The sequence below is a fragment of the Trachypithecus francoisi genome, unplaced genomic scaffold (genome assembly GCF_009764315.1).
Source record: "Trachypithecus francoisi isolate TF-2019V2 unplaced genomic scaffold, Tfra_2.0 Lachesis_group1, whole genome shotgun sequence".
Lineage (NCBI taxonomy): Eukaryota > Metazoa > Chordata > Mammalia > Primates > Cercopithecidae > Trachypithecus > Trachypithecus francoisi.
The window spans coordinates 25,662,240-25,684,713 of NW_022681454.1; the positions used below are offsets into that span (position 1 = coordinate 25,662,240).

Below are 22,474 nucleotides of genomic sequence, written 5' to 3' on the forward strand. Positions count from 1 at the left end.
TTTAACTTGTTCATGTTATAAAAAGAACAAAATCTATCAATCACATATGGAAACATTTTCCTCCAATTACATTAGCTACAAAAACTTCTGACAAATTATTAGATTTGTACACATTCTTTTCACCAAATGTGCATTTGATTCCATTCATGTTCCATATCACTAGAGTAAATGGCCTATTCATTTTCTTGCTTTACCTTCTTGAACTGCTGCACATATTAACAAGCTAAGCAAAACTTAACCCAGGTCTGCAAAAATCTCAAATTGCCAGGATCAAAGAATCCTGTGAAAAATTAAACACAATTGGACAGAAAATGGTGAATATTTATTTTTGTTTCTCAAGTTCTCCTGAAGCCGTGATTCATTTTCAGTGTTCTATTTCTTTTAATCCTGGAGTTCGAACTTATTTTCTGTATAGAATTGCAGAGTCTGATGGAATCCTTGGCACTCTTTCAATCTCCTGTACATTTTATTAACCTTGGTGAACACATGGTAGAAAATGATAGGGATAATGTTATGAATATAAGAGAAGCATAAAGATGAACAAAAAAACATGAGTTAAACATTTGTAGAGTGAACAGCTCCTAGTTTCTAACATAGGCTATCAGTAGGGCTGTCTTAGGCACAGAGCACCTGCACAATCTGATAACAAGAAACCCTGCTTTGTATCCTCAGAGGCTCCTATCGGCTATCTACAGAGGGTTTCCCAAACATTTTGTACATGTGATCCTCTTGGAAATTAAATAACAATAATAATATTGTCATTTCTGAGTGGGATATGAGAAAAAAATGAATTAACACCAATCAAGATAAAATCATGACTATATTTGCCTGTTTTAACATTTTTCTTTTCTTTTTTTTTGAGACAGAGAGTCTTGCTCTGTCACCCAGGTTGGAGTGCAATGCCATGATCTTGGCTCACTGCAACCTCTGCCTCCCGGGCTCAGGTGATTCTCCTGCCTCAGCCTCCTGAGTAGCTGGGATTACAGGCGCTGCCAATGTGCCCAGTTAATTTTTGTATTTTTAGTAGAGACAGGGTTTCCCCATGTTGGCAAGGCTGCTCGAACTCCTGACCTCACGTGATCCGCCTGCCTCAGCGTCCCAAAGTGCTGGGATTACAGGCATGAGCCACTGTGCCTGACTGACATTGATTTTTGAAGTATGGCCATTTTGACATGCTTTCCAAGAATTTTGATGAGATGAATCCAAGTTACGGACTTGTTGAATAATGATAAAAACTAATACTACTATAATGATTGTGTTATAGCACTGTTCTATATACTTAAAACAGTAATACTTTGAATTGTAAAGATCCTATGAATTAGAAGCTACAATCTCCATTTTATAGGTGAAGAAACTGAGGCACCGACAAGTTAAAAAACTTATCTAAGATCACACAGCTAGCAATGTTGAAATGCATCACTGTGGGGCCAGGTGCAGTGGCTCACACCTGTAATCCTAGCACTTTGGGAGGTTGAGGTGGGAGGATCACTTGAGGTCAGGAGTTGGAAACCAGCCTGGCCAACATGATGAATTCCTATCTCTACTAAAAATACAAAAAAATTAGCCAGGTATGGTGGCAGGCAGCTGTAATCCCAGCTACTTGGGAGGCTAAGGCAGGAGAATTGCTTGAACCCAGGAGGCGGAGGTTGCACTGAGCCGAGATTGTGACACTGCACCCCAGCCTGGGTGATAGAGAGAGACTCTGTCTCAAAAAAAAAAAAAAAAAGCGTCACTGTGTTTAAACCACCACAGCAAACTGTAATGCCCACCTCTCATGAGCCACTAGCTGCTTCACATGCCTTTGGATACACACCCAGGGGCTCCCAAACACATCCCTTTTACTATTTAAATATTTCTTTAATTGATTTTTTAAAAAGAAACTATGTGCCATTACTCCCTTTAGTGAGAAAGTCCCTGAGAAAGGTTATACCCAAGTTCTGTATCAAAGAATGATTCTCCCTGGGTGCGGTGACTCACACCTATAATCCTAGCATTTTGGGAGGCCAAGGTGGGAGGATCTCTTGAGCCCAGGAGTTCAAAGCTGCAATGAGCTTTGATTGCACTACTGCACTACAGCCTGAGCAACAGAGCAAGACCCTGTCTTTCAAAAAAAAAAAAAAATTATTAAAGCTCGGTTCACGGACAATTTGCATCAGAATCTCTGAGCACCCTGCTATAAACGCTTCAGTCCAGATTTACTCATTTAGCATCTTAGGGAGGTCCTGAATTGATTTTGATGACCACTGAGTTCTGAGGGCCGCAGCTCTACCAGGCCCTTCTTACGACCCTGCTTAGAATGCCTTTCCCTATTCTATGTGCATCAACCCCCCACCTGGAGTTCCCCTGAACAGCAGATGCTCTTTCACACCTCAGAGCCTGAACATGCTGTTTCCTGTGCTTGTCATGCTTCCTCCTGTTCTTGTCTTCTGAACTCCCACTGTAGTAAGTCAGCTCCCAAGTCATCTCTGCAAAGACTGGGCCCATGAGGCAAGAGTTAGGTCTTCCTTCATTGTACCCCTAAGCTGTTAAACTCTTTTATCTCTTTCCTATCATAGAATTCCACTGCACTGGTCTGTGTATTCTTTTAGACAGGGAGTTCTTGGAGGTTAGGTTCTTTGTGTTGTTTATTTTTGTAAAATACCAAGATGATGCCTGACCTGTGGTGGTAGGTACTCTAAACATGCTCTTTGAATGAACCATGAGGCAGTTCTGCTGTTTTAATTCTACCAAGATGATAGGTAACATACATAACTTTTCTGTGTGTGTATGACAGGTGACAGGGTCTCTCTCTCTCTCTGTCTCCCAGGCTGGAGTGCAGTGGTGTAATCACAGCTCATTGCAGCCTCAACTTCAGGGGCTCAAGCATCCTCCCACCTCAGCCTCCTGAGTAGCTGGGACTAGAGGCATATGCCAACATGCCCAGCTAATTTTTGTATTTTTTGTTGAGACAGAGTCTTACTATATTGTCCAGGCTGGTCTTGAACTCCTGGGCTCAAGTGATCTGCCTGTCTTAGCCTCCAAAATGTTGGGATTACAAGCATGAGCCACCAAGCCAGAACCATAACTTCTTTTAGAAAATAATTCTAGGCCTGGTGCGGTGGCTCATACCTGTAATCCTAGCATTTTGGGAGGGCGAGGCAGGCGGATCACCTGAGGTCGGGAGTTTGAGATCAGCCTGACCAAAAGGGAGAAACCTCATCTCTACTAAAAATACACACACACACACACACACACACACACACACACACAAAATTAACAGAGCATGGTGGCATGTACCTGTAATTCCAGCTACTCGGGAGGCCGAGGTAGAAGAATCGCTTGAACCTGGGAGGCGGAGGTTGTGGTGAGCCAAGATTGCGCCAATGCACTCCAGCCTGGGCGACAAGAGTAAAACTTTGTCCCAATAAATAAATAAATAAATAAATAATAATAATTCTACTAAAGTAGAAGAAAGGAAACAATTTTATTTGGTAACGTTTTGTCTTCTTGCACATTTATTCCATTTCTTTCTTTTCCCACCTTTTTATGTTTTATATTTATAGGAAATATATCTACATGGTACAAAATTCAAAGGATCCAAGATAGTAGACTGTGAGGAAAGCCACTCTCTCACCTACATCATCCAACTGTAGAGTCCCTTATAGGAAGGCAGTCATTCTTACAATTTCTAGTGTTCCTTCCAGAGACATTTTAGACACATATAGGCAAATAAGTATATATATATATATATCACTGTTTTGCAGTTTTTTAAACTTTGTGATCTTTCCGCAAAAGTACATAAAAAGCAGCCTCTCTCTGCTTATTAATAAATACACTCTTTCATTCTATGAATATATAATTTAAAAAAAGACATCTCTTGATGTTTGTTATCAGTATTTTTTTTTCACCATCAATGATGCTGCAAAATATAGGTCATTTTACATGTGTGGACATATTCATAGAATAAACTTCTAAAAATGGAATTGTAGGATCAACAGGTAGTGACAAATTTTGCTAAATGGTTTCCGATATGCTTTGGATCTGTCTCCACCCAAATCTTAGGTCCAACTGTAACCCCCAGTGTTGGAGGTGGGGCCTGTAACCCCCAATGTTGGAGGATTGGATCGTGGGGGTGGATTTTCTTCTTGGTGATGTTTTCCAGATAGTGAGTGAGTTCACATGAGATCTGGTCATTTAAAAGTATGTGGCACCTCCCCTCCCTGCCTTGGTCCTGCTCCTCCCATCTAAGTCACCTGTTCCTGCTTTGCTGTATGCCATGAGTAAAAGCTCCCTGAAGCCTCCCCAGAAGCAGATGCTGTCATGCTTCCTGTATAGCCCGCAGAACTGTGAGCCAATGAAACCTCTTTTCTTTATTATCCAGTCTTAGGTATCCCTATTTTTTTTTTTCTCGAGATGGAGTCTCACTCTGTTGCCCAGGCTGGAGTGCAGTGGTGTGGTCTTGGCTCACTGCAAGCTCCACCTCCCGGTTCACACCATTCTCCTGCCTCAGCCTCCCAAGTATCTGGGACTACAGGTGCCCACCACCATACCTGGCTAATTTTTTGTGTTTTTAGTAGAGACGGGGTTTCACTGTGTTAGACAGGATGGTCTTGATCTCCTGATCTCATGATCTGCCCACCTCGGCCTCCCAAAGTGCTGGGATTACAGGCGTGAGCCACCACACCTGGCAGGTATCTCTTTACAGCAGTGCAAAAACAGACTAATATAGTTTCCACAGATATTACATCCATTTTCACTCCCACTAGCAACTCACGAAGATATCTATTTATGCCAGGAGCGGTGGCTCACACCTGTAATCCCAGCACTTCGGGAGGTCGAGGAGGGCAGATCACAAGGTCAGGAGTTTGAGACCACGCTGGCCAACATGGTGAAACCCCATCTCTACTAAAAATACAAAAATTAGCCAGGTGTGGTGGTGGGTGCCTGTAATCCCAGCTACTCAGGAGGCTGAGGCAGGAGAACTGCTTGAACCCGGGAGGGAGAGGTTGCAGTGCACTGAGATCACACCATTGCACTCCAGCCTGGGTGACAGAGCAAGACTCTGTCTCAAAAAAAAAAAAAATATATATATATATATATATAAATATCAGGGGAACCCGCCCCCAGTATTTCAACATAGGTTCTTTCTATTTTCCCTAAGTGTTGGCCAATCTGAGAAAAAGAGAAAGAGTACAAAGACAGGAATTGTACAGCTGGGCTGCCGGGGGTGACATCACATATTGGTAGGTCTGTGATGCCCCACCTGAGCTGCAAAACCAGCAAGTTTTTATTAAGGATTTCAAAAGGGGAGGGGGTGTATGAACAGGGAGTAGATCACAAAGAACACATACTTCAAAGGGCAAAAAGGAGAACAAAGATCACAAGAGAACAGGACAAGGACAAAAGCAAAGATCACAAGGCAAAGGGCAAAATTAGAATTACTGATAAGGGTCTATGCTCAGCTGTGCAGGTATTGTCTATTTAAGACAAACATCTTAAATAACAGAAAACAGCGTTCAAGAGCAGAGAACTGGTGGGACCTCAAATTTACCAGGGCTAGATTTTTTCCCCACCCTAATAAGCCTGAGGTACCGCAGGAGAGTAGGGCGTATTTCAGTCTTTATCTCAACCGCATAAGACAGACATTCCCAGAGTGGCCATTTATAGACCTCCCCCGAGGAATGCAATTCTTTTCCCAGAGTATTAATTATCAATATTCCTTGCTAGGAAAAGAATTTAGTGACAGCTCTCCTACTTGTACGTCCATTTATAGGCTCTCTGCAAGAAGAAAAATATGGCTCTTTTTGCTCGACCCCGCAGGCAGTCAGACCTTATAGTTGTCTTCCCTAAATCACTAAAAATCACTAAAACCGCTGTTACTCTGTTTTTTTTCAAGGTGCACTGATTTCACATTTTTCAAACACACGTTTTACAATCAATTTGTGCAATAGTGGTCCTGAGGTGACGTACATCCTCATAAAGATAACAGGATTAAGAGATTAAAGTAAGACAGGCATAAGAAATTACAAGAGTATTATTAGGGAAGTGATAAATGTCCATGAAATCTTCAAAATTTATGTTCCTCTGCTGCAGCTCCAGCTGGTCCCTCCGTTTGGGCTCCCCAACTTCCCGCTATATATATATATATATATATATATATATATATATGTGTATAGGCGCACACACACACACACACATATATAGCTGGCTAATGGTGTTTTTGTTGTTGTTTTTTCTCTGAAGTTCTAAAATGGAGAGTAAAGGAAACTCTTAAAGTTAGGTGCAGCCTCATCTACTGGTCTAACCCAGAAGTTTTTTTTTTTTGGTTTGTTTGTTTCCAAAAAACCAACACAGGTGGTTGCTCCATAAGCCTTTTTCTCCTCCCTAGGCAGGCTGTTACTGGGGTACTCATTGCTAGTCTAGTCCCAATATTGTTTTGAACCGTAGGAGGCTTAGTCTTTAGAATTATTTTTACTCTGCCTAAAGTGGAAGACACCCCATTCATTCTACAAATACAATGCACCAGGCATTGTTCCAGAAACTAAAGCTTGAATAATGAACTAAATAGACAAAAGTCCTTACCCTCATTAAGATTACATTACGATGGAAGGAGGCAGATAGTAAAGACAACACACAAGTATGATAAATGTTATGTATGTTATGTTAGTTAATGATAGGTTCCATGGACAAAATCAAGCAGAAAGGGGGATAAGGAGTATGGGGGTCCCTCTTGGGAAGGGTGTCAGGGAAGGCCTCCCTGAAGAGGTGACATCAGGCAAAGACAAGAAAGGGGTGAGGGAATAAGCTATATGCGGGAAGAGCATTCCAGGTAGTGGAAAAAGCAAAGGTTTGGAGCTGAGAGTGTGCCTGGGGCATTCCAGGAACAGTAAGGAAGGCAGCCAGTGAGAGCCCACGGAGTGAGGGGTAGAGGAGGAGTTGAAGGCAGAGAGGTCAGGGGGGTTTGGCAGTAGGCAACATTGTCTAGGTCCTCATAGTGAAATGGGAAAGTCATGGAGGAGTTCTAGAGGACTACTGAGAATGCTCTATTAGCACAGACTGAGGGAAGGCAAGAATGAAAGAAGGGAGGACCAGTTAGGGAACTTCCTTAACCCTGGTGGGAAATAAGATAGGTTAGACTAGTCTAGTAGCCAAAGAGGTGTGACAGTATTTATGACTGTGAGTATATTCTGAAGGTGGAGCCAGTATGATTTTCTGTCCAATCATATCTTGGGTGTGAGTGAGAAAGGAGGCAAGGACTCCAAGGTTCTTGACATCGGTGGAAGAATGGAGTTGTCCTTCCCTGAGATGGGGGAGGGCTGCGGATGGAGCATGTTTTAGGGCAAAAACGGGGAGCTGTTATTCCACTTGCGGTTACCATGGCTTCCCAAGGTCGCTGGGGCTCTCAGAAGGTCATGATTTCAAATTAGATCAGTGGTCTGGACTAGGCCATGACTGAAATACCTTCTTGGGATGCCAGCTCCAAGGAATATATGCACCAAAGGCTCTTTCTCCTGAGCTATCCTGTTCCAAACCAGACTTGCACTGAGATACTGCACTAAATGCTTTTAAATCTGTTTTCTGCATGAATATAATCAAAAGAATAGGCAAACACACACACACACCCCTAAAACCTTGAAAACAACTTAAAAAGCTGGGTTTCCTCCTACTAGAGAACTCACTGTCCTCCAAATACCAACATTCAATTCAACTCTACATTTGCAGGTCTGTGACATCAGCAGGAAGACACTGGTTCCTAGATAATGCCAGGCTAAGGCTGGTACAGAAACCACATCAGGGCCAATCTGAAACGTGGCTGATTGAAGAATGTAATCAGGAACTCACTGGATAAATGATCCAAAAGGAAGGGATGCATTTAAAACGGCAGTTACTATAGCACCTGCCGCAGCAATATGTAAAATGGGAAATTGCAACAAAAATACGGAAAGGTGAAGGAAAGCAAAAAACCCGTATTAGTGGGAGGAAAAAACAGAACAGAAACTGATTTGTAAGATTACTTCAAAGGGTTAAGAAGAGATTGAGAAGAAATTTTAAAAATCGTGTCCTTAAAACGGGAGCAAGAATCTATACCAGGCAACAATGCGAGAGCGCAGAGCTGTTTGTTTATTTTTCTACCCAGCTCACAGGGCCAGCGGGTAGACTAGAAAGAAAACAACTAATTGCTAAAGTAGAGTAGCTAAGGAATCAGAGCTTGTTTCAAAATAAGTGAAGTGGTGGCCAGACTAGGTGACTCAAGGCATGACTCAAACCCGACTCTGGGGGCTGTCTCTCAGCTCCCGGAGGAGGGGGGCGCGGCGTCTAACACGTTTTAGGAAAGTACCAGGCTTGTGGAGGGCGACAGGAAACCTCCCCGGGAGATCGGCCTGGGGCTCCTCCTGCCCTAGAGCCTGACCTCTCACTCTCCGTACCGGGAGCAACTTCCAACCTCCTGGCTTCCCCTTCTTCCCTTCGAGGCTCCCCACCCCTCGTCTTCCACCCAGCGTCACAGGGCGTGTGCGTGTGTGCGAGACGTCGCGTCTCCTTCCCCGCTGCCCTCCGCCCCGTGCTCCCCGCCACGCGCCTTCCCGCCCCGCCTCCGCGGCGAGCCGCTCCCTTCCCATCCCGCCCGCGCCCGCCGCCCGCCGCCCGCCTCCCGGGCACGCGCGGCACGAACGGCGCCCGGAGCTGCGCTAAACAAACACCTGTCCTGCCTTGGCTCCGCGAGATTTGTGGCGAAAGCCTAGGCAACAGGGGGCACGTTCTCGCGAGGTTTAGGAAATTTCCCACGGCCGTGTTGTGTCTGAGCCGAGTAGTGGAAGGCGGTGGGAAGGAGGTGTAGCGTGAGACTCGACTGCCCGCATTGGGTGCATGCGCAGTGCCGCTCGCGCGGGCCGCGCCAATCCTGCAGCGCCTTCAGCAGGTTTCGGGTGGCGAATTCCAGTTCTCCGGGTTTTGGGGCTCCCTGCAGGAGTCAGTGCTGGATTGGGAATCTCTAGGAAAAGGAAAGGGCAAAGGAGGGGAAAAATGGGGGGCTGCAGGTAGGAGGAGGGGGCGGGGTTCGGACTCTGCACCTTACTGTTGAACGCCCGGCGGGGCCAGGTTCGCCCGGGGGCTTCCGGGATCAGGCCGCCTGAAGCGCGATTCGGGCAGCCGGCAGCGTCTTCGGCTGTGCCAGGCCCTTGGGTGGCCCGGTTCCCTGTGCAGTAGTGGCCTCAACACACACCTGGGCTCACACACGGTGGCGGCTGCGATGGAGTCTTAGGCCATGTGGCACGCGAGCTGCAAGAGCTTTGATCAGGGCCTCTGGCCCGACTCGGAGGTGCGAGAATGTGGCTCTCAATTCCAAGGCAGTTTTCCCTTCTGGAGAGAACTACTCTGCGCCCTGGCGTGTGCCTGCGAGGTGGCCATTAGGGGTGTCTTTGCCAGAGGCCTTGGCTTGACCTCATTTCACACCCAAGGAGGACGCTAAGGCGAGAGAGCTCAACTGCAAAAGTTTTCCGTTTGCGGAGCTCTGGAAGGGCCTCCTCATTAGCATGGGGGGTGGGTGTAATGAATGAAGACAGTTCCCGACGTGTCACTTGCCCGAACCCCAGGCACCTCTGACCATCCTGCACCTAACGCCGAGATTAGCATAAAGGAGGTGCCCAGGGAACATTTGAATGAATGAAAAGAGCTGGGAACCCAGAGTGAGCGGGAAGCCGCTTGGAAAACACCCATTGAGGAGGTGTTTCATCTAGGCCTGTGAAACGCGGCCCATTTTCCCAGGACCCCTCCTCCCTTCTCCTCGGCCCCGCCTCCTGACCCCTCCATTCCCCGTCCCCGTAGTAATCCCCTCCGGTTTTCCTCAGTCTCCACGTACGTTCCTCAAGGAGCGTCCCAAAACCTGGATAACCGGAGCGCTCCCTATGGACCACACGGAGGGCTCGCCCGCGGAGGAGCTGCCTGCGCATGCTCCATCGCTTGGGTAGGTTTCCAGGGGAGGCAGCGAGCAGGATCCCCTACTCTGCGGGCGGCGCGAGGCGTCTAGCTCTTCGCGGCGGCGGCGAGGGGAAAGGGAGCGCGGGGGCTGGGTGGAATCGAGGAGTGAGGAAAAAGGGAAGGGGCGGGGGAGAGGGACCAGGGAAGGCGTCGGGGGGAATCTCGCGAGGGTTGGAGTTTTGGCGAGAGTTTGTGGAAGATGGCGCCTGTTGTGACAGGGTAAGTCTGAGGGAATCGGAGCACTGGGAACCGGGAAAGTTGCGGGCGTCTGGCAGCCCGCGGCGGGCGACGGATTCCGGGGCCGCAGCGCGCTTGGCGTCCGGGGGCCCGCGGGGGCGGCGTCGCGTGCGCCGAGCGCGGCGGCGGCTGTGGCGTGTGACCGTGCGCTACCTCTCTGCGCTGCCGTGGCTCGGGCTCCGGCGCGTGAGGGCGGGAGGCGGCGGCGAGGCCGGCGGGTGCGGGCGTGAGTGGGGCCGGGCGCGCGGGGCCCTCGGGCGCCGTGCCTCCCGCGCGCCTCCAGCGGGCCCTGCGTGGGGGCCCCGTGCAGCTTTGTTCCTCGCGGCCGTTGTCGCCGCCTCGCCCCGCTAGTGCCCCCGGCCCCGGGCGCTTTGTCTTTCCCCGCTGCCCCCCGCGACTCTCTACCCCCGGCCCTTTGTTTCGCCGCCTTGGGCGCTTTGTCCGACCCGTGGCGCCCCGCATCCCCTTTCCATCTCCTCCCCTCCGCTGTCCTTCCTCCCGTGCCCCTTTGTTGTGCCCCACTCTTGTCGGTAGCCCAGTGACCTGCCACAGCCCGGGCACCAGATTCCTGCCTTAATTGTTCTTCCATTGTCTTTCTCCTGTGGGTCCTCTCACCTTTCTCTATGGTCCTGGATCCCCCCCGAGGCGTTGTCTCCCCCATCCATGGGCTTATTCTCTCGGCACCCCTTTCCTCTCCCGTCATCGGTTGATTTATCCACTACCCCCGGTGTACGTCTGCTGAACTGTCTCAGCCCCGGGGACTCCATCTGCTGCTTCTAAGTGCACACAGACTCTACGGTTTGTTGTTGTTTTGTGGGTCTGAAAGATGCATGGGATACTTAGTTTCCTCCTCCGCACCCCTTTTTCTCGGGATTTCTTGCACCCCCCACCCCCCCATCGCCACCCCTTTCTTTCGGGATTAAAGCGTCTCCAATTTTCATCGCCGTCTCTTTAGTGCCGTGGGTTGTTTTGCTTGGAAACAGTAGCCCTGGGAAAAGGTCTGGTCTCTTGGTGGTTCTTGCGTCCCCCGGCCCCCGGCCCCCTCCTGGTTCCTGACGGCCTAGGCCAAGGGCAGCTGTCTGTCGAAGCTTTGCATCTAGGTTGCCTGAGGATGATTGGAGGGTATCGTAAGACGGTTAGAAGGAGGCTCAAGATGTATATATGTGTTTTTCTGTTAGTGTTTGAGAATAGTTTCAGATATCCACAATGGATATTCATTTGGCGTGTGAGTAGGAGTTGAGTGAATTTCCATGTTAAAAACTTGTTTTGGGGCGGAGAATTTCAGCATTTTCTAGAAACCTGGATTTAGAATTTATCAGAAACTCCTGCCTCATAAGGAAAAGGAGAGGCATTCAGCTTGGGAATTTTAGATAAATGTTTTTCTTAATCATTAGATGGTTTACAGTTATGTGCGTTTTGCTGCTCTGTAGATGCATGACAACCCTTCTGCCCCATCACTGGGGTTGAAATGAGGACAGCACGGAGGAGTGCAGTTTCTGATTGATGAATACTGCTTCTAGGATCTTTGTGGAATATATTAATCAAATGCAGTAAAAAGTATACGTATAAGATGTATATTATATATATGTAATAGCCTGTAGTGAGATTGTTTTAAAGACACTTCCTAGTGTTAAAGGACCCTTGAAGTGTTCTTACTGTTTTGGTAATGCTAAAAGCTTGGGGTTGTGTGAATGGGGGTGGGGGGTGTGGTGTGATGTATTTTAATGAGTTATTCTGGTGCTAGGAATAAGAGTTATTATATTTACCAGGATTACTATGCTGAATGTATTCTTCAAGAGTTTGTTTCTACTAGTTGGTCTCTAGTTTTAGAAGGTATGTTACACATAAAATCATTTGGAGTGTCATTTCATTTACAAACTGAAGTTCTACAATAGTAAAGTGTTGTTTATAGAGGACATATGAGATCTCCTCTAACGAGTATTGGAGCATTGGAAAGTATTCTTTTTTTCTGGCTGTGATTAGAATTAGTAGTTTGAGTTTTAATTAATGGAAAATCATGGTTTCATGATTGATACTTAAGTTTTTTTGTGAAAATCTGCAGTCTGAGTCGCATGAGTGAGTTTTACCAATAATCTTATGTCTCCCTTACTTGTTCTTGTACATAATGATTCTTTTGAAGGTAAAATCTTGAGCGTGATCACTGGTTTTCTAACTGGGAGCAAAGTGTAAATACTATGTAATAATGGAAGGTATTTTGCTCTGACTTGTACCTGTAGAATGATTACACAGACATGATAAAAGCGCTTTCACCATTTGAGTTGCGTTTTTCTTTCTAAATCGTGTAAGACTTTTACTTTGTGGTGAAATAAAACTGCTTTTAATTAAATTATAACAGCAGCATATTTCGAAATCTGGATGAGTTGTGGCTGGAGAACTTTCATTCTGAGTATTAACTATTGAAACTTTAAATTTTATTATCCATGCATTTGCTGATGGATCTGTGATTATATTTTCAGAAAACAAGAGACTTGCAGTATTTTCAAATCTGTAGTGTTCAAAATATACACTTGTAGGCTTTAGATCTTAAGCAGTTATGTTTGTTAAAAAATTGCCTATTGTCCTATACCAATGGATTTCTATCAATTTTTTTTTTAAGTGGGTAAGATCAAAATTGGTTTGGTTGAAAGGCCATTCTTGCCAGATGTAATTCATTAAATAACCTTTGGCACCCTTGATGGGTAAGGCATTAGGAAAAAATTGTTTTGTTTTTTAAGTTTTTACACATCTCATTCTTCTGTTCATTTTTAGAAATAAAACCCAGGACTTGGCTTTAAAACATTATTTTGCATTTTGCTTCCTCCTAATACTAAATTTCATGTTATTTCAACTAGGGGCAGTATTTTCTCATGGTTTGACTACAAGTTGTTATTTTTGGCATCTGGCTTTGTGATTATTTCCAAGTTACTCTACTTCCCCTGGGCCAGTTTCCTAACTGTGTAGTAAAATGGGAATTATAATAACTTGCCACATCTGCACAGGATTGCTGTGCCTTAAGGTTCGCAGAGAGCATCCTTGGATGAAAACTGTGGGGAAGGTCTACGAATTGTTACTGAAATAAGCTAATGTGAAGTAGGTCATATTTTATAGGAAGTCAAATAGGAGGTTTTTAAATTATTGGCAAGACACAGTAGCAATAGTGGGATTTTTTTAAAATCCCAAATATGTATTATAGTATGGGTAATAAAACAGATACCTTTATTCCTGCCCCCCATAAACTTATAGGGAGAGAGACAAGTAAAACAAATTACAGGGTGATGTGTCGCGCGCGTGTGTGTGTGTGTGTGTGTGTATGTGTGTGGTGTGAAAGATTGAAGTTCTGTCAAACTCAAATGTAATAACATAAAATTATGGGATGCTTTCGTCTTTCGTTTTCTGCATGTAGCAATATTTTATTTATTTATTTTATTTTATTTTTTGAGACAGGGTCTCATTCTGTCATCAGGCTGGAGTTCAGTGGTGCAATCTTAGCTCACTGCAACCTCCACCTCTTGGGTTCAAGTGATCCTCCTGCCTCAGCCTCCTGAGTAGCTGGGATTACAAGCGTGCACCATCACACCTGGCTAATTTTTGTGTTTTTAGTAGATATGGGGTTTTGCCATGTTGGCCAGGCTGATCTCAAACTCCTGACCTCAAGGGATCTGCCCACCTTGGCCTCGCAAAGTGCTGGGATTACAGGGTGAGCCACCATGCCTGGCCTGCATGTAGTAATATTTAACAAATGGTAGTATAACATGCTTTCACTGGACTCTAAGCTAAGTCTGTTAATAGCTGTGATTAATTTTAAATATGCCTTATATTTGCTAGTGCTTTGTCATTTGCTCTTAATAATTTCTAATAACCATGACTATAATTTCAGATTTGACTCTTGGCCTTAGAAAAGTGTTTTGCATTTGAGGAACACTCTGTAGATACTTACTGACTGAATGAAACCTGTTGCTTCTCTGTTCTTGGTAGATGATACCATATGCCGTTTGATTCCCAAAGCCACGATTCCTGATTACTCTCTCACCAGCCTTTACATTTAATTACTGGGAACTGATCATTTTTCCTTCTAAAAAATCTCTTGTATCTGTTTCCCTTATCCTCACTGCCACAGTTCATGCTGTCATTTCTCACCTGGTTTACTGCGACGTACTGACAGCCTCTTTCTGCTTCTCGAGTCACCACCTTTATCCAGCTTCCACATGTAGCAGAGCAGTTTTTCTAAAGAGCAAATCTGATCACTACTTAATCTAAAAACCTTTCAATGGCTCCCCCTAGCAGCCTTCATTAAGAGAGGCAACAGAGTGGAGGGTTCTGAGCTCACATTTAGTATTTAATCTGAATTGGGTTCTAGTTCTGACTCTGGCACTTAAAACCCCTGCCACTTAAACTCCTGTAACATTGGCAAGTTAATCTCTTTATCAGTTGCAAGATAATTATTCCTAATTCAGAAAGTTGTTGTGAAGATTAAACGAAATAATGTATGAAAGCATTTAGCAGAATTCCTGGCACATAGCAAGTGCTCAAAAGATGTTAGCTAATGTGGCACATAGGATCCTCCATAACTATTTCATTTTCATCTTCTCCAGCTGAGTTGTTTGCCATTTTCTCTCCATAATCAGTGCTCCAGTCATATTTAAGTATATTCTGCATGAGCCCAGCGGCTTAACACCTTCTTGTGTATGAAAAGTAATGGCCCTTAGTAGGTTATTTCTCAAGACTAAGGGAATATTCTTTCTTTCTTTCTTTCTTTCTTTCTTTCCTTCCTTCCTTCCTTCCTTCCTTCCTTCCTTCCTTCCTTCTCTTTCTCTTTCTCTTTCTCTTTCTCTTTCTCTTTCTCTTTCTCTTTCTTTCTTTCATTTTTTGAGACGGAGTCTCGCTCTGTCACCCAGGCTGGAGTACTGTGGCCAGATCTCAGCTCACTGCAAGCTCCGCCTCCCAGGTTCACGCCATTCTCCTGCCTCAGCCTCCCGGGTAGCTGGGACTACAGGTGCCGCCACCTCGCCCGGCTAGTTTTTTGTAGTTTTTAGTAGAGACGGGGTTTCACCGTGTTAGCCAGGATGGTCTCGATCTCCTGACCTCGTGATCCGCCCGTCTCAGCCTCCCAAAATGCTGGGATTACAGGCTTGAGCCACCGCGCCCGGCCGACTAAGGGAACATTCTAACCAGATCTGCCAGACTACATTTGGTGACTGGCTGTATAAATACTATATATTTAATACAGTATTAAATGCTGTATGTAATTCTCTTGGAAGCATGATACTGAGTTGTAATTATCACACCTAAATGTTGTTATTTGGTGGCAGATATCATTTATATTCTTATACTTAGAAGATTGTCTATCACATGATAGAGACTCAGCAAAAAGAGTTTTGAACGTAGGACACAGTGCTTTGAAATCTTGATGAAACATAGTTCATGTGGCACAGTTTTATAATTGTGTGTTTGTATACAGTATATGTGTGTCTAATTCATATACATGTATAATTTATATATAGGTATTTGACTTTGGTTCTGTAAGGAGTAATTGCTGAAGTACCCAGAAGAATTGATATTTTCAGCCACAAGCAGTCTCATAACCCCTGAGAACATTATAGCAAGGCTCTTAGGCAAAAGTTTTTGCTTTTTGATTATTAGAAAATACTACATTACATTTGTACAAAACTGACAAGCTTAAATTTCACTTTTGTTTTTTATATTATTGGCTGTCAGTGTTTATCAAAAGATTCCAATATTTTAAAGTGTTTTCAGTACTAGATGGCTAGGGATGTGCATTAGATTATACCATAGAACACTGTAGACTGCTTTTTGGGGAAATCATGCCATAGAACTAAATAATAAGTTGATAATCTACAGGGAGACTCAGGTCTCAGGGACATATTACTCACAGATAATTTCTTTAAACTTCAGGTTCTACCTCTGTAAAATAGGGGATGAAAATTATATTTTATCTGTCAGGCACATTGTGACTGTCAAGGTAAATTTTGTGAAATTATAAGGTCAAATGAAACAGTGTATGTGTAAGTGACTTGTAAACAGTAAAGCATTCTATACAAATATTTTAATTACTCTAAGAATCAGTTTCCTCTGGTAACCTTTCATCTTGAGCAGAGCTCAAGATGGACTTTTTATACTGCAAGCCGTGGTTTTGTGGGTCATGTTTTAGGAAGGCAACAGTGTATTTGGTGCAGAGGACCGTAAGGCTTGAAATATGTGCTTTGGCATTTTAAGCAGACATATTTGTTAAATTACTGCTTGACCACGGATGTTGTCATTGAGTCACCCCCAGCTTTTTGGGGTCTACTTCTTACTGCTCTCTTCTCTGCTTGGGTAGCTGTAACAATGTAGGAATGTTGAATGTCTTACCTGCTACTATCTCTCAGACACTTACCCTGCCCACAGTTCTGTATGCCTCTTAGGCCTGGCGCAACATCATGGTGTTGCTTATGCCTCATTAGACCTGCTGCTTAATTGAGTTAAATGATATCCTAACAGTCTAAAAAGGGTAACATATTTCCCGAACATGTCACATTTACTGTAGGAGGTTGGGGAAGGTGTCATAGGCACTGTAAGTGGTAGTAATTACCTATCTGTATAGATGTTTGTGTAATTTTGTTGTGTTGAGACAATGCATAGTGATAAGTATGAGAGCTTTTTGTCATATTGGTGAAGTTTACGGCAATCTTGGGAATATTTATACTATTTTAAGTTTACAAAAAATAAAATATAGAAGACACATTTTTTTTTTTTTTGAGACAGAGTCTCGCTCTGTCGCGTGGGCTGGAGTGCAGTGGCCGGGGATCTCAGCTCACTGCAAGCTCTGCCTCCCGGGTTCACGCCATTCTCCTGCCTCAGCCTCCGGAGTAGCTGGGACTACAGGCGCTCGCCACCTTGCCCGGCTAGTTTTTTGTATTTTTAGTAGAGACGGGGTTTCACCGCGTTAGCCAGGATGGTCTCGATCGCCTGACCTCGTGATCCGCCCATCTCAGCCTCCCAAAGTGCTGGGATTACAGGCTTGAGCCACCGCGCCCGGCTAGAAGACACATTTTTTTTTTAGGCATTCTGAGTTGCAAGAGCTTTGCAGTGAAAGCTGCATCTATTTGATGTGAAACGGAATACGCTAGAAAATCAACCCTGGATTTTTTTTTTTTTTGTATTCAGTAGCCTTGGCATAAGAGCTAATGCATTGTTAATGAGATGATAATCAGAGTTGTAAGTGAATAAGAATAGTTTCTCATAAAAAGGTTACATAACAAGAGAAAAAATATTTAATGTTGGGCGAAGTAGCTCAGGCCTGTAATCCCAGCACTTTGGGAGGCTGAGGCAGGAGGATTGCCTGAGCCCAGGAGTTTGAGGCTGCAATGAATGGTGATCATGCCACTGTACTCCAGCCTGGGTGACAGAGCAAGACCCTGTCCCAAAAGAAGAAAAATTTTTCACTCTATAAAACTTTTTTATAAGTATGATAAAGATTTTGTTACAGAAGTACAGTATTGCTTTATGAAATACAATGTAATGTTGTAGATTTTTTCAAAAATAATGTGAACAGCTTATTATGGAATAGCTTAATTCCCTCCAGCACATACTAGCTTTAGACTGGTTTGCATAAATAGAACAAAGGTATATGTTCCCTTTTGGAAAACTGCAGATCTGCTAAGATTGTGCCTGATTTTGCCAGCATATTTTTTCACATCTATCTTGTTTTAAAAATTTTTTTAAAAATTTGAGTGATAAAATTTTTCATGCAAAAAATTACCTAGTTCTGTACAAAGCTCCTAATCCATACACCATTTGGAGTAAGCAGAAACACTTGGGTCCTAAGACATGTAGGAACGGTGTTAAGGAAAATGTTAATAGTATAACCATGTTTTAGTGGCTCTCCTTTTAGTATTGTTTTAAAAACAATATATTTATTAAATAAGCAGTTGAACACTTACTAGGTATAAGACACTGCTTGTGCTGGTCTTATAAAGATGGCTAAGAAATGGTTTGGTGAAGCTCATGACTTGGTAGAGAGTACACAGGCAATTATTGTGTGAGGGAGATTATGACAAGTGCTGTAACAGATATTTAGTGTTGGTGGGAACACAGATGTGAATGATTATCTTCAGTTGGAGGGGAGTTCATAGAAAAGGTGAGAGTTGATAGGGAGTGATGGGAAATTAAACTGGAAGAGTGATTGGGAGCCTCTTGGAAGACTTTGAGTGCTAAACAGATTATTTGTTTTTTTTGGTTGGTTGGTGTTTTTTAGAGACTGTCTCATCACTTTGTTGCTCAGCCTGGAATACAGTGGCACAGTCATACTTCACTGCAGCCTCAACATCCGGGGGCTCAAGGGATCCTCTTGCCTCAGCCTCCCCAATTGCTAGGTCTGTAAGTGTGCGCCACCATACCCAGGTGTGCGCCAGCAACCCCAGCTAATTTAAAACATTTTTTTTGTAGAGACAGCCTTGCTGTGTTTTCCAGGCTGGTCCGGAACTCCTGGGCTCAAGTGATCCTTCTGCCTTGGTTTCCCAATGTGGTGTCATTACGGATGGCCTAAGGTGATTATTTGAATATTAATCAGGGATGCAGAGGACGGGATAGGGTATTGAGGTTTGTTTTTTTGTTTTTTTGTTTGTTTGTTTTTTGACGGAGTTTTGCTCTGTTGCCGAGGCTGGGGTGCAATGGCCAATGGCGCGATCTCGGCTCACCGCAACCTCTGCCTCCCGGGTTCGAGTGATTCTCCTGCTTCAGCCTCCCGAGTAGCTGGGGTTACAGGCGTGCGCCACCACATTTGGCTAATTTTATATTTTCAGTAGAGATGGGTTTCTCCATGTTGGTCAGGCTGGTCTCGAACTCCTGATCTCAGGTGATCCACACGCCTCAGACTCCCAAAGTGCTAGAATTACAGGTGTGAGCCACTGTTCCTGGTGGCATTGAAGGTTTTAAGATGAGGTCAGGCTGGATGTAAACATTGTAAAATAGATTGGAATTGGTGGACACCATAAGATAAATATAATCAAAATCTGATTTTGGTGGTGGGACTAGGAATGAATAGGCCAAGAAGCTCTTTTTGAGGCAGGGTAATGTAGGGAGCTTTGGAATAATTGTACTGTAAGTCACTAAAATAAATTTGTGGCTATGAGCATTTCACTTAAGCTAGGTCTTTTCATTTGTCTAAAAAAAGGAAGAAAATAATACTTCATGGTATCGATGTGAGGATTAATAAGATAAGAAATAGAAAATGCCTAGCTTAGTTTTGGTAATAGTAGGTGCTCAATAAATAGGTTCTCCTTACCCCTTTTCTGAAGTGTAGAATTTAAAGGGTAAGATGGGAGTGGGGTACACCCACATCAGAAGGGAGGGTAGGAAAAAACCTGAAATTAAAACCTGGGTGATAAAAAAATCAGAAAAGGAAAAGTTCTGAGTAAGGTGAACAGATTTAAGAGAACCTTCTTAACACGGTGTTGTGCTTATTGTAGGTCTTTAATAAATGCTGGATGCTTATTTTTGCATACTTCTGTTACACTTAACATTGTTCTGCAGTTATATACATTTATCTGTAATTGATTGTCTAATCTGTCAGTGAGCTTCATAAGAAAAGGAGCAATTATTTTACTTACCTTGCACAATTGTGGAGCACCTACCATCTGCCAGAATGTTATTTGCTGGATGAATATGGCTTGAGCAGATTTGGTAATATATAACACTGCCACTAGGTGGCTCTTAGTCTAAGTGATAAGGCTGACATTCAGCATAGCTAGGTTTTTCTGTGTAGAAACTGACCCCCTCCCTGGATTATTTTCACTTTTCTGCCTTTTCTGTACCTATATTGTTTGAAGTGGAATATGAAACACATATTTAGAAAACTCATTTAGACTGTTGAAAATTAGAAAAGTATAATGCCATTAGAATATGTCCTGTAGAAAGAAGCACAATGGAAGCACAGTCAAATTCACAAGTGAACAAAGCACATTCCCCATTTCTCAATGTGCTTAAAGTAAAGCATGATGGTTTGATTTCAGGCATTGTTTTTTGTTGTTATGACTTCCTTTAAAGAAAGATATTGTGAGGATTTGTTTCTTAAGAGGATTTGATGAACGATGATGAAGTGTGATGTGTATTGATGCTGGGCTGTGATTCTCTGTGCTTTTATTTATATTGTACTCTCCCTGTTGAGGAGTAACATACCATCTAATGGTAACTTACGTAACATAGAAAGGTAACTACATCCTGTGTGACACGTGTGATATATATTATTAAATCCATTAGATTCAGGAAATTTTAGAGCCGGAGAAGACCTTTCTAATCATGTATTCTAAAAGTACCCATTCATTTACACAGACAGGTTAGATAATGCCTGGGACACATTCAGTGACTGAGCTAGTTTCTGGTTTGTTTTAGAGGGAGGGGAAGGCCTATGTTAGTCGTTTTCTTTGAAACAGGGTTTGCTGTCACCTAGGCTAGAATGCAGTGGTGCTATCATGGCTTACTGCAGCCTCAGTTTCCTGGGCTCGTAATCTTCCCACTTGAGCTTCCTGAGTAGTTGGGACTAGTTGCATGCCACCATACCTAGCTAATTTTTGTAGAGATGGGATTTTGCCATGTTGCCCAGGCTGATCTTAAACTTCTGGGCTCAAGTGCTCAAGCGATCTGCCGGCCTCAGCCTTCCAAAGTGCTGGGATTACAAGTGTGAACCACTGTACCCCACCTTATGTTTGTTTTTTTTTTCTCCCCATACCTTTCTATTTATCTCACTCAGCTGCCTTTTAACATTACATGCATTAAAAAAAAAAAATAGTCCTTTTTTCTCATATGTGCAGACTTAGAGCAAGACTGCAGATCCCTCAGCTCCCAAACCTTGATGGGTAGAGTGCCGTGGCCAGTGTTGCTTCATTAAATGGTTAGCTCTGAGCCTGCCTGTTCTTTCCTCATTTGCTGTGTTCCTGTTTTTGGTGCTGCTTATGATCTTTATCTTGTAATAACTGTCCAGATGGCCTCTTTAGGAACATAATTGTCCTCACTGCACACCTCCTTATCCACTCTGCCTCAGTTGCTCCTACTTGAGAATTGGCTGGATGCAATTACCCCCGGCTTACTCCAGTCTCTACCTCTTTTCTCTCTAGCTTCTTGGTTATGCCACCTGCAATAAATTGCAGCTGGCTGTTTCCATAGCCTCTGGAAGGGAAGATGGAAGGACAGAGGAGAGTGAAAAGAAAGAAGGCTGTCATACGGGGAAGAGAGGCTACAACTTGAAATTTTATACCAAAAGATGACCTAGTTTATGAACATGATGATGATGTGTATAGTGAATTTTTTCAGTGTATATGCCAAGGCAATATTATTCTCTTGATTATGGACTTCATTAAGTGTTGTATCTGTCATCCTTGCTTTTATCCACATGTCAAGGAAGTGAATTAATTTCAGCATTCCAAAGATAGTAGTGATAGTATATGGTAATTTACTTACAGCTTATAATAATGAGTGTCATTATTTGATTAAATGGATATTACTGAATTAATGGGAGTTGCCATGTCACTATTGTAATGTTAAAAAAAAAAAAAGACCTTTCAGAGCTTATTTCATAATTACTGGTAAGTAAGCCGTTCTTTGTCCTGGCCTTCCTCCCATGTATTCAATGTGATATGTACACTTTGCACACAGGATTTACTGACATGTCATTTACTTAAACTTAGTTTCTTAGGTACCCTAACTCCTGGAAATTGTCAGTTGCTTAAATAATTAAATACAAATAAATCAACTGTCCATCTAAGCTACCATATACATTTTTGTTTAAATTCTAATGTAATTTAAAAGACATTTATTTAATTTTTGGCTTGTTTTCATAGTTATTTCAGGGAAATGACCATCTTGATATGGAAATTTTTCTTAGGAATTGATTTCACATCTGTATAAAATAATCATCTTGATTATTTTTCTTGTTGAAAAAGTAATGTTTGTTATAAGAAATTCAAAAGTTATTTATTTACTTATTGAGACAGGGTCTCGCTTTGCTACTCAGGCTGGAGTGCAGTGGTGCCATCATAGCCCACTGAAGCCTGAAACTCCTGGCCTTGATCCTTCCATGTCAGCCTCCCAGGTAGCTACGGCTACAGACACTCGCCACCACTCTTGGCTAGTTTTTGTATTTTTTGTAGAGACGGAGTCTCTCACGATGATGCCCAGGCTGGTTTCAAACTGCTGGTCTCAGGTGATCCTCCTACTTTGGCCTCCCAAACCGCTGGGATTACCAGCATGAGCCACCGTGCCTGGCCTCAAAAGTAAAGTATATTGTGTA

General features: G+C 43.5%; 1 protein-coding gene and 1 long non-coding RNA gene across 4 annotated transcripts in view; one reads left to right on the forward strand and one right to left on the reverse strand.

Moving 5' to 3' along the window:
- Positions 1–300: 300 nt before the first annotated feature.
- On the reverse strand, positions 301–3,309 carry LOC117085238. The gene is made up of 2 exons (XR_004437890.1): positions 3,277–3,309; positions 301–474 (listed from the first exon to the last, which is right to left on the reverse strand). It is a non-coding gene; the product is annotated as an uncharacterized LOC117085238 (long non-coding RNA).
- A 5,526-nt stretch (positions 3,310–8,835) lies between these two features.
- The window catches only part of RBPJ (recombination signal binding protein for immunoglobulin kappa J region), a 114,779-nt gene continuing 101,140 nt past the window's right edge, over positions 8,836–22,474 (forward strand). Inside the window, exons 1-2 of one of the 3 annotated variants that reach the window (XM_033213927.1) lie at positions 8,836–9,014; positions 9,825–9,940. In XM_033213927.1, coding sequence (XP_033069818.1) covers positions 9,882–9,940 — 59 coding nt within the window. In that variant the 5' untranslated portion in view covers positions 8,836–9,014; positions 9,825–9,881. Of the gene's footprint in view, positions 9,015–9,824; positions 10,174–22,474 lie in introns of those variants that run through there. The other 2 variants (XM_033213929.1, XM_033213930.1) reach the window with 2 other exon arrangements.